This window comes from Taurulus bubalis (genome assembly GCF_910589615.1).
Source record: "Taurulus bubalis genome assembly, chromosome: 20".
NCBI classification, from domain to species: domain Eukaryota; kingdom Metazoa; phylum Chordata; class Actinopteri; order Perciformes; family Cottidae; genus Taurulus; species Taurulus bubalis.
In genome coordinates this window covers 8,872,279-8,884,748 of record NC_136608.1, presented here as the reverse complement: position 1 = coordinate 8,884,748, position 12,470 = coordinate 8,872,279, and the positions used below count along the sequence as shown (strand labels likewise).

The 12,470-nt window shown below is 39.9% G+C and overlaps 1 protein-coding gene across 1 annotated transcript in view; it reads right to left on the bottom strand.

Annotated features, from left to right (window-relative positions):
- The window catches only part of ccdc146 (coiled-coil domain containing 146), a gene marked incomplete at both ends in the record, with an annotated part of 41,771 nt that overhangs the window by 16,618 nt on the left and 12,683 nt on the right, over nucleotides 1-12,470 (bottom strand). The window contains 11 exons of the mRNA XM_079236084.1: nucleotides 222-389; nucleotides 798-890; nucleotides 2,458-2,554; nucleotides 2,892-2,981; nucleotides 3,103-3,330; nucleotides 4,180-4,253; nucleotides 4,362-4,455; nucleotides 4,704-4,786; nucleotides 6,792-6,849; nucleotides 9,464-9,679; nucleotides 10,547-10,629. Of these exons, the coding sequence (XP_079092210.1) occupies nucleotides 222-389; nucleotides 798-890; nucleotides 2,458-2,554; nucleotides 2,892-2,981; nucleotides 3,103-3,330; nucleotides 4,180-4,253; nucleotides 4,362-4,455; nucleotides 4,704-4,786; nucleotides 6,792-6,849; nucleotides 9,464-9,679; nucleotides 10,547-10,629 (1,284 nt within the window). The remainder of the gene's footprint in view (nucleotides 1-221; nucleotides 390-797; nucleotides 891-2,457; nucleotides 2,555-2,891; nucleotides 2,982-3,102; nucleotides 3,331-4,179; nucleotides 4,254-4,361; nucleotides 4,456-4,703; nucleotides 4,787-6,791; nucleotides 6,850-9,463; nucleotides 9,680-10,546; nucleotides 10,630-12,470) is intronic.

Genomic DNA, 12,470 nt, shown 5'->3' with positions numbered 1-12,470 from the left:
TTTTTAAATCATTTTTGATCACATTCATTCTTAATAGATGAACCTACTTTTAGTTTCCCTTTGATGTGTTTGACACATTGGGGTGAAATACACATGTTGGTGTCTGCAACAGCTATTCAAAGGCACTAATGATGAAATTTAAACCTTTTTTTAAGTGAAATTGTGTGTGTGTGTGTGTGTGTGTGTGTGTGTGTGTGTGTGTGTGTGTGTTTGTATTGCACCTCAGCTCGAATCAGTTCCCGGTGCTTCTGACCCCTCTCTTCCACTTTGATCTGTGTCAGACATCTGAGGTTATGGAGTTCTTGTCGGAGGCAGTTTGACTCCCTCAGCATCCCCTGAATCATCCCATACTGCTGCATCTTCTGGCTCTCCTCCTCAGCTACTGATAGCTGATTGAGAACATGTTTAACATTGTTTTCAGCTGAAAAATCCCACAATTTGAGTGCAATGGAAGGGTTACTGACAGCAGAATTGGACCGCAAAGTGGACTGAAAGTCCTTTACAAGAAGGAAGACGGGTATTGAAACTCTTCTGTGTAAAGTTCACACATTTCCCCAAAGGGGTCGTTAAAGTTTTGCCTAACTACGTGAAATAGGACAAGATAGAAATGCAATGATTTTTCCTTACCTCTGAGATAAAACTGATTAGAAACAACACTTTGCAATCACGGTTTCATCAAAAAAAGAAATTACAGGCAATACAAAGATAGATTTGTTCGAGGGATACTGCGGTAAACTGCATTACATTGTACAGCTGCTGATGATAACGTGTCCACCCAGGCGTGCACATTGTCCCACCTGCTTTTCAAAGCTGACTCTGAGAGCATCCACATCTTTCTGGAGCTCCATCCTCTGCTGAATACTGGCCTCTTGTTTGGAAACAGCATCGAGCTAGAAATTCAAGTCAGAATTTAAAAGTCTGTTCAAATTCTGAATTTTTAGCAGAGCGTACATGTGCTGTATGTCAGACCCCGGATCTTAGTAAAAAGATTAAACATGTATTATCGTTTGCTTCCCTGGTTGGACATTAGTCCATCCGACTTTGCATACTGAGGAAGAAAAGACCATGAGGGTCCAGTGCAAAATTATAAAAAATCTAATTCAGTCAGTGCATATTTTATCCCACATTAAACATTGATCGCAAAATAATTAATACTATATATCAGAGTTTCTCTGAGGTCTTTCTGATCCAGTGACACTTAACTAATTAAAAATTAATGTCTTTAGGCGTTGGGATTGCCCCTCTCTGTAGGGTTGCCAGGACTCCTGTTGAGTGTTAAGAGCTACACTCCATATTTAAAACGAGTTAGTCCCTCGAAGAGGAAGAAGCAGACTAAATTAGTAGGTTCAAAGCTGGGCAGTGTATTTCTGGTTTCATTGGGAAAGAATTCCACAATAACCTTTGAGAATATTGTAATTCAAGTGGGTCGGAGAGAACACTAGATTTCAGCAGCTTCTCTTTCCTGTTTTCAGGCTTTGGGAGATCTAGTCCTGGACAGGAGATTTGGCCAACCACAGATCATTTCAGTGAGTGTTACTATTGGCTGTTATACAAATGGATGCACATGCACATCTCTCTTTGGTGAAAGCCAAATTCAACAGCAGAACATCCTGCAGGAAAAGTTGCCATTCCAGCACTGGCAACTGCCTAGTGTATATTTCAAAGCAACTCCAAAAAGGACGACATATCTTTTTCACGATGGAGATAAAATGTTGCTCATAGCTTAGCCACCCCCGTGGCTAGCTTCACGGCTACATTAGTTAAGTCAGTGACTCGGGGCAAGCATCATTTTCTCTCCGTCTCTAATAGTTTAGCCTCCTGCATGAGGTATTTTCTCTTCATCTTTAAAATGCTTCGCTGGTATCACAGCTTGTCATGTCAGAAGGTTATTTATTATTATTTTACAACCATATCAGACCTTGTGGAAATATCACAGCCACCAATCCCATACTATTTGAGAAAGACAAATGAGTTATTGTTCATGTAAGAGTCGTTGATGATTGGCAGATTTAGTGGAAATTAGTGAATTATATTGTAAAACTGCTTTGTTTTTCAATGTCATTGGGATTTCCTTTCATATTGTTATGTGCTTGTGATATTTGCTGACGCATTTCCCATGACTCTCCCTCTCCTCTTCTTCTCTCTTATGTCTCTTTAAAAACTGTGAGCATCAGTAGAAATGACAGGAAGCGCCAAAAAAACATGCTTCTGGTGTAATGGAGATGTAATGTGCTGATTACTGGCACCGTGACATGTACGCTACAATTTTTCGCAAACCTGCTTTTCAGCCAAAACCAGTAAAACATAATGCAACAAACCAGGAAGAGTGTGTGTTTTAACATTGTGAAGTCTACTGGTAAACTCTGAATATGATTCTCCAAAATGCCAGATTACTCATGAATACTCTGAGCAGACATTTTCTTCAATAATCATTGAAAGTAACAATCTACAGGTCACCTGCGCCTGTAAATCATTGTAGACGGACTGTGTGTGCTCCAGCTGCTCAGTGGCCATGGCCAACGCCTGCTCCATCCTCTTCAGGGCTTGCGATTGCCTGATGAGACACACAGGCACATTTGCAATATGTATCATTTCCATAAGGCTGTAACTCCTTAAAAAAATGAAGAAACTCAAAATTAGGCTCATTATGTGCACATTAATATGCAGAGAAAAAGTCCATGTGCGGACTGAAGAGTACAGCCACACAGGAAACTAAAACCACAAGCTCTTTGACTGAATGCCAAATACATATGAAAGAACACATATATATATTTACTGTATATTTTAGGTTTACAGGTGTAGGTGTAAAAGCCCTCACAGACAGAGTGTAATCATTCAGGGGTCTTGTTATTTCCATGTGCGACGGAGCTCAGTTTGACATCAGTCCGTACCTATTTGTCTCCCTGAGCCGCACAGAGTGTCCCTCATACAGGTGCTTCCTGTCGCACATGACGCTCTGCAACTTCATTTCCAGGATTCCTCTGGCGGTGGAAACACAATGATGTGCATGAAAAGACACAGCAAAAGCCTCTCTTCCAACTCTCTGGCTCTCGCCTTAGTGCCCATTGTTGACTGTGACTGTACTGTGTGAGACGTTTGTACCTGTTCCCCATGAGCTCAGCCTCCTCCTCCCTGTTGACCTCCTGCTTTTTCAGCAGCAGTCTGCACTCCTTCTGACTGGCATCTACCTGGGACCTGAGACCCTCCAGCTCCCCGTTCAACTCCTTCTTCTTCAGCCTCAGAGAGCGGTTACGCTCGTCCACCTCCTTCACTTGCTGCTCCATCTGTAATTCCTCTGTATTCAGTGCTTCTATCTTTTTTACTGCAGATCTAATGTGTTTAGGAGGTAAGAAGTGTAAGTGTAAGACCAAGAGAAGAATATCTGTTCATTACTCTTCACTTGCACTAGAAGAGTGCATATCTTATCAAATATTGTTCATATACCCCCAAGTACCCCTTAAGCTTTGTGAATTTCAAATTAAAAGTCACATGGTTCAAACAGGCAGTTCCACTACATCACTTGCAAGCCAAATATTAATTTGAAATTAACATAAAAGAGGCTGCAGTGTGCCAGTGGAACCATTCTCTGGTGATGAAGGGGCTTTTGATGGCGGCTGCACTTGAATACAAAAAATAATGATGTCTAATGCATATGTTTGTCATGTTTACAAAATAATTAGAGGAATTGATCTTTACATTTTCAAGAAGAATTCGACTATAATAGTGAATCTTTTTTTCAGCTCCTCATGGACTGAAACATACATTTTTAGCAGAGTTACAAAGCCAACTGTGTATCAAAAAGAGTGACTGGAAAGATATGTTAGAGAGAGGAAACCGAAACAGTATTAACCTGGGAAAGTGATGCATCTTGCAGGAAAATAAATAATATTTAGCTTAATTTTTCCACAGATGTGTTTGTTTAACCTGTTCCATTTCAAACGTTTACACTGAGCAAAAACAATTGTCTTCTCCAAGTGGAAAATTATAGCTCTTTCGTGTATAGGAGATGAAAGGAAGGAGGTAGATTATAGAAGGATTTGAGCGAACTGACAGGGAGTGACTAAATATGTCTCCTGTCTTTTCTTCCCAGTGTTGTCTCACTGAAACGCCCTTACTGGCTCATTTTTATTCCTGGTGTTTAAAACGTATAAAGAATATTAAAGGGCGACATGTACTTACTCCTTCTTAGAGCGTTTCCTTTCAATCTCCTTAAAAACCTGGTCAGGGATGCTGATCAGCTGGGCTTTCTCAGCCTTGTTAGAGACATACACACACACACACAAATGTAAGACAGCACAATATTTGTCATTTGTCATTTGACACACACACACACACATACGCACACGCACACGCACACAGACCTCTTTGAGCTTTATGGTTTCTGTCTTGTTTTCCAGCTCTTTCTGTTCTTTCAATATCTGCATTTCATGGGTTTCCACATCTTCTGTCAGACTTCTGTGCGTCGAGTGAGAAAGAGATACACACAAAAAAGAACCCTAGTTATCTGAATAACTTTGATTAACACCACTAAAAGCGTCAGCTGCACTGCTTCTTGTTAAAATGGAGAATATGAGCAATGAAAGTTAAAAGATGGATGTGCAAGAAGACGACGTTATGAAGAGTCATTATGTACACCTGTATCAATCTGCAGGGCAACGTGAGCAATCTGCATGTGCTCACTGAACAACAGCGAGAGAAAATACCTGACTTCCAGTTGTCTCTGGCAAACATCTTTCCTCAGATCCTCATATTTGTTCTGCAGGGTCTTTGTTCTGCTCTCCAGCTCCTGGAGGACACACCAAACAGGATGAACATTAGATCACATATAAAGCATATCAGGTCTATGATGACATTTTAATTGAAATCAGGCTACAGGCAACATCCCATTGTTTTTTCTCTTGTAATTTCAGCATCTGATCCTAACTCTCAGTCAGTTTTACACGGTTTGGCTTTGCACATGGATTTCTGCTTTCAATGTGACGAAAAACATAGCCAAGTCCGTCTGATGTTTCAGCTGTAAATCTTGTTTTCAGTGCTATGACTAGTTCTAGTTTGATGTCCAAAAGCACAAATATAAACAACTGCAACTAAGCAGCTGATTTTAATTAAACTTAAAATAAAATAAATTGAATGCACTTGAAAGCTAGTTTGTGTTTTTTCTCCAGTATCGATCTACATACAGCAAAACAATTACAAATGTATGTGAGGCATAGTTTATTAATAATGATTGACACGTTTGTGCCATAGAATTAATATCACACTTAATCATGTCGCCCCAATATAGCATATTGTTTCAATAACACAAGAAAATCTTTTTTTTTTAATTGCCAAAACTGTTCTAGTGAAGGCAGCAGCTTCTGCTATTCACACGAACAGAGGCAGACATTGCATTTACACACTTCTGATGTCGTACATTTTAGGAATTGCTCATGAGGCCTGGTGCTGTGCGTGTCCACTGTGGTAATGCAATGCTTTTGCCCACTGAATACCACCCGATAATTCATTTTGAGCAGTCAAAATGCTGCAACTGGTTTACTGCATAAACCGGCTCCCTAGAGAGTAAAACAACAGCATGTAAATTCTCTTTTTCAAAGCTTTTAATGCAACTCTCACTGTAACCCCCACACAAGGACACTTGGGCATGTTCATTTTCGTTTTTTCCTGTTGTCCCTTGAAGGTTGCCCAAGGGCACTGTAGTTATTAATAACTATGGGAAAGATACCATCCAGATGCATGAAGGCAGACTTGTAATACATTGCAAAAGTTTTGATTTTGTGATCAGTAGTTGCATAACAGAACCCCCAAAAGTATTACGAATCCAAAAGTTAATTAAAGCTGCGTAATTGATTCAACAAGCCGAGGGCGAGGTTTTGTTTCAACAATTGTGGGGACATAATTATTACAAATAGTCAGCGAGAGGTCTGGGGGTCTTCCCCTAGGACATTTTCAGCATCATGATTTTGAATCTTCTTTTGACATTCGCGGCAGAAGCAACATCATTTTTGATGAAGTTTGTGATTATTATAGAATTGAGAATACAATTCTCCTTGAGACGACCCTAAGTGTCTCATGTTAGTACTTTTCTTTTTCTTCAAGACGTTTGAGTGCTGGTGATTAAACCGCTACGGTAGGTTTTCTTTCCCATCCCAGGGTTGTTCCATGCTGCTCAAACTGCACTGCATTGTGGTAGACTTCTGATAAACGTAATACAGTATTAATATGCTCGACAGCATACTACAGAGTATGCATCAAGAAGATACTGGGTTTCTGATATGCGAAAGAAAAAAAACGGACATTTGTTCCTTTTAATACAACATGCAGATACTCATGTATATTAGAAGACCGTGTTAGGTTTCTGACATTACATTCTTTGTGTTGGATTGGGAGCAACACAAAGACATTTATACTGGAAGAGAGTGTGCTATCGGCAACTGTCCAAACACCAGCCTATTTTTGGATCTGACATCTGAATATTGTTATACATTTTGCTGCAACAGTTGTGGATGATTACCAGCCATTACTGACTTAATGTATTTATTAAGTGTAACCTCTCTACAGCCGTAAAAAGGATTAAAGCGTTTACAACTTGTATACCCTCATTTTGTCTGAATGGGAGATTGTAAAATAAAATATTTCAGCTTCAAAAAGTTAATGGCAAGTCCTCACATTGAGGGATTAAGCCTGGATGGAGGCTTAAAGTAAAACTCATATGTATCCTCCCTGAAGACCGCTGTTGCAGTAGTAATCCACGTCTCTGAAACTACACCTGGATGATGCAATGATGAACTTACAGCAGGTTTCGGCTGAATCTCATTCTCTTTCTCCAGATACTGCTTCTCTTCCCAGACACTGCATAGTGGGGAGGTGAGGTGGGGTTAGGTGGAGAGGAAGTACATTGGAGAAAAATAAACATGTTTCAGTTCCTGTTTAAACAGAAAAAGGAATACAATGAGAGAAACGGGTATTAAAATGTTTTGTTTATATAAATACACTGGTGAGCAGTTTCCAGTTAACCAATTGTCATGCTAAACTCCTGGCTGTCAAAACGTGAAAGTAAGTTGCTATGAAACATTTAAACTATTAGTGAATGAATAACATATATATGACTTTCCTTGGACACACAAGCTGTATTATACCTGAACACAAAGAATCATGAATCAAGTACCCCACATAATATAAATGTGCATATAAAAATCACAATTCCGATGAATTTGTCATCGCCCTGCGGCAGACACTTTTTGAGCAGTTGATTAAAATTTGTATGAAATAATTTTGAGTCAGCTCTGTCATTGTAAAATAACCTTACAATAGCACATAGTGTACAGCGACACGTTTCACAAAGCAAATGATATTAATCTTCCTGACAAGTTGACATATTGGATATTAACTGATGTACAGAGAAAGCTGCATGAATGCTAAAATATGTGACTGGAAAAAGTGCTGAATTCCCGTGTGTCTGTTTGGCTAAAGATAAAGGACGCAAAGGATTTTAAAAGGCATATTTGCATGGTGAGCATCTGCTCGTCATATGCAGACCGCTGGCCATTTGGACAAGAAGGGGAAAAGGGAAGAAGAAAAAAAAGAAAGAAACATAGGAAAAGTCAGGAAGGAGGTGGAACTGGAGGAGATGAAAAAGGCAGGGCAGGAAGAGAAGAAGACGAAGAAGAGATGATGAGAGGACAAGAGAGCTCACCACCAAACACTGCCACAAATAATATGCACACACAGTGTCTAATCCTGTCTATTACAGCATCCTCTGAGAATGCTCTGTAAGTGGTTTTCATTTAATATTTCAATTACCATCGGGCCTTCAACTCTCTGCCTCAGTGTGTGTGCTCTGCACTAAAAATCACTGTATACCACGGATCATATCTTTGCAACGCAGTGGTGAGTATATGTGCTGTGAGTGGTTTAATAAAAGCCGATGCCGTTCAGGTTCAAATGCAATGCAGGCAAGAAAATAGATCGGATTAAAGGGACATTAGGCCGTTGAGTAAATAAGGATTAGGAATAGAGTTTAATTCACTTATTTGTCTTTCTTCCTCTGACATTCCAGGACACATGAGCCAATCACTTACTGACGCTTCGACTACTTTCAGTGCTCACGTCAGTCACTTTGTCTCCGGTGCTTATACGTCAATGCCAATTTCAACAGCTTTCAATGCTACACAAACTGATATTTGAATGGATTTTATTGATAACCCTTCAACTGACATTTCAACTGCTTGCACAGTGTACAGTTTGACTACTTTCATTTCAAACATATAAAGCGACATAAAACTAGACTGCCTGTAGGGGAATCGGGACATTCCTACTGCTTATTACCCAGAATTTCAGTTCCCTTCATCATATATATTTCAACTGAAAATGTATTCCAAGAAGTACAAATTCCACTGTAACATGTGCAACCTGTAACTTTGTTTTCAGGGATCAGAATTTAAAAAGTTTGGCAGCCTCGTCCGTGTTACGATGTTGCTTAGCAATGTTCCAGTGACCTCGCTTTGGCCCTTGAAAAGCAGAGTTTGTGTACAGAAAAGTGGGAGATTCTCGAGTGAGTGTGTTATTTCCATTTCTGTGGGTGTGTTTGACCCTTTGGACGCGCTGATAGTGGTGTTGAGTGAGTTGGGGGAAGGAAAAGAAAAACCTGCAGCAGAAAAGAGGAAGATTGGTTGTGATGAGAAAAGAGACTCATGGGAGCAAAGGGAGCGGATTAGAGGAGAGAAACAGAAACAGACTCCAGGACTGACGTCAAAACACTAACCAGTGCGGAGAGCAATGGCAAGCAAACAAGTTACATGTGGCAAACATAAAAATCCACTTTAACCTGTTATTTATGTCATGAACTGTGTTCATCACGTTTTCCACATGACATGAATCTTTCAAAAATAAGTCTACTGTAACAGAAACAACATGGAAGGTAAAGGAAATAAAATATTCCCCCAACAGTAACATAACTTGTTCTTCTTATAACAATGAAAAGTTTCAGTGGCACAGATAAAAATACTGCAGGCCAAGCAAAGCACACACACGCACACACAGTACCTATAGTATTTGTGTGTCTTACACTCCTTCACCTTCACCTCCCTCTAAAGTCCAGGACAACTTGTGAAGATGTTGCTTAATGTATCTCACCTCGGTGTTTGGTCTCTAGTTACTTCCTGTGTGTGTCTGTGGGTGTTTTTGTGTGTATTTCCATACGTGCATATGGTCTCCGACTGTACAGTTTCACTTCTGTGTCTTATCGTCTCTTGGGTTTCCCGTCAGTGGTGGGAATCATCTGTGTGTGCGTTTGTGAGACCACGTTGCAGCCAAATTTGAGAAGTTTGTAAGATATGTTTTTCTTAAATCAAACATAATTTTTCATCTGATGCATTTTAAAATTGAACTTGCAACATGAGTGATTGCAATAATAACGTGCATACTATACAGTGCTGTATATATAATATACACACAGGTCACCCACCATTGCAGTTGGTGCCGTGTCTTGTACTCTCTGTCCTCAGAAGCTTTCAGTTCATTGTATGCCTGGAGGAGTTGTTGCCTCAGTTCATTGACCTCACTTTCAGGCTCTACAGAGGTGCCCTCCTCCTCTGTTCTCTCCACTTCAGCCTGCAGCCTCTCCAGCTCAGCACGGTATCTCTTTGCCTCTCCCAAAAGGTGGATCTCAGAATCCTGAGTGCTACGGGATGAAACAATGATTTTATGTGTGCGGTATGCAGTATATAGATACTATTTCCTAACTGCATTCCAACTCAAATGTAATTATTAAAATAGTAGACTGATCAATACCTATCAAATAAATCCATATTAAACTTAGTTAAATGGCATTCAACAATAAATAATCTAATCAACCTTACCTCTCGTCTGAATCAGGTTATTCACAAAAAGCTGTGGCACCAATATACATGTAAACATATAGAAGCCGCTGACTTCCTTGATAGACTTATTACTACTGAGCCAATTAGATATGTGCACATTCAGATTGTTTATTTCTTTTCACACACAAATTACACAAAGACGTGCTGTTTCCACAATAAATTGGGGTCTCAAAAGTTAATTTGACTTCATCTATTATGTGCCTTGGTGGCAATTCTGAGAATCAGTGTTCCATAAAGGATTCGATGAAGCTACAAAATAAGTATGTTTTTGATTGACTCTCAGCCTATTACAGTCAGTTGTGGTGCTTAATATTGCATCAGCTGCATCCTCGCTTTCACCTCTTGGCTCATATTAGAAATTCTGGCTCCACTAAGTGAGTGAGAAGTGACCCCAATCAAAATGTCTCTTCAGGAGCCAGTGGCTTGTCACAGATGCTACTGCACGCTTTTTTAAAGAATATATGAGTGCAGTACAACTAGATCTGATAATGCAGTCTTCTTCAAGGGCACTTCAGTTGGATTTTGGCTGTCACAAGATTTCCACTTCTCCACCAGTGCTCTTATTCTCAGCATCTTTGCAGTCGTGACACACCTCCAAAATATGACATGCACATACGCATACACAAATATGACAGTGACAAATTATCTGTTTCAACGTGAAAACATACCTCTTCAGAGTGTCATGGAGGAGCCTGTAGTTGGATTTCAGTTTGGCTACTTTGGTCGGGCTGATTTTGCCCAATGACAACATCTGAGGAGTATGAAAACAGAAATATTACAATTCATTTGACATTAAAAACTGTTCGTAAAGAAGAATTTGCAGGTAGTATGCAATATGATTGACTATTTATGGTTGATAGTGGGCTACCAGCATTCCTAACCTCCTTGCTGCAATATATTTATGGCTATTTCTTTACAGATTCCCCCGTGTCAATCATCCACATCAGAAGAGTCCAGTGACAGCCAGAGATTACAGCAGTCCTCAACACTTTGGCTTCATTCAGCTAAATTGGCAACACATCTGCCTGCATGGGTCTGCCAGCTCAGGTTGCACCGTCTCAGAGGCTTTGATCTGACCCAGAGCTGCCTGTATAAAAGCTAAGATATTAATAGCATATCACATTTTATGGGCAGCTCTCATTGTTTCTGCACATAATATCCAATAGGACGATATTGCTTTGAACCAGATGCAATTCTGACCAGTAAGCACTTTTGTAATATCGTTTCGTGACAAAATTAAGTTCCAGAAGTTGAAAACTAAATCACTAGACTCGAAAAGAGTTTCAAATTTCATAATAGTCTAAACTTTTTCACAAACATTGCTTTATTTCTGTTGTAAGAAAAAAATAGCTATTTTATATTCTGCCTGGACTCACCAACACAAAGTGTGATCGACCACAACAAAGCCCAACTCCCTGATGTCTGGAAAGAAGATTTGACCCAAGTTGCGCTGAATAAACCTTAATCATCACAGCAGATATCACAATATCAGAAAGCCAGATCACAATCTGCATGAAAAACTAACCCCAACTATCTGCAATCTGAAAAAGAGAAGAAAAATCATTGAGAATGGCCCATACATAACGATAAGTAACTGCAGCCCTTTAGATTACAGGTACCATTATCGCTGAATGACTTTTAAAAGTTGATAGGAAAAGACACGCAGCTGTGAAACCTTGGTGAAAGAAAAGAGAACACAGCAAAGAGAACAACAGCGTTGGAAAAAAAGGGAAAATTATCACTAGGAATTTCTCTCTGTGGCAACGCAGTTCTGTGTGTGTAAACAGTGATAGAAACGGTGTTGTTTCCTCTTATCTTCAGAACCAGGTTGGTCGAGTTGGGAGAAATGAGGGATAGCCTCGTCTGTATCAAAGAGCTGCAGAACTGAGGATATCTCAGGTCAGACTGTGTAGCAGGTAATCTAATGGCAATGAACACACACAAACGCTCCGATTATAAACACACACACACACACACACACACACACACACGGACTGATAACTCACCCAGACTTCAAACATTAGGGATAGCCGATTATGTTTTTAGATTAATTTAATTATTTTGTTTATCAGACTATTGTCAAATGGTCTAACAAGTGGCTGACCACGTTCCAAGGGCTGAAAGGACATAGATAGGACTGTTGTGAATAATGTAGATTAGGGCTCTCGTTAATATGATTTACTCAGATGTTTTTCAGTCACTTTGCGTTAGCAGTCGCCCAAGGTCACGCCACTACAAGCAAAAACACCTGACAAGTGCTCCATGATCTGTGTTTAAAACGTTTGAAGTGTGGTTAAATCTCTCCCTTTTGCATCTTGGAATGGTAAGTGGGTCATCTGGTTCGGATTGATCTCTTTCACTGTCGTGTAATCTAATATTGCGTCGTCTTGAATAGGCTGAATAACACATCAAATATGTTGTGTTTTCAACCACGCAGAGGACACAACGGAGATGCAACAGACATACGCTGGGCATTTATCTGAGGGAAGCAGCCTGAAGCGGTTTCAGACAGCCGCTCTAATTATGGAGCCAAGACTTATCTTCAGCCGTATAGAGCGTTGGAGTCTTTTCCTTTATGGGGCGGCTGCATAC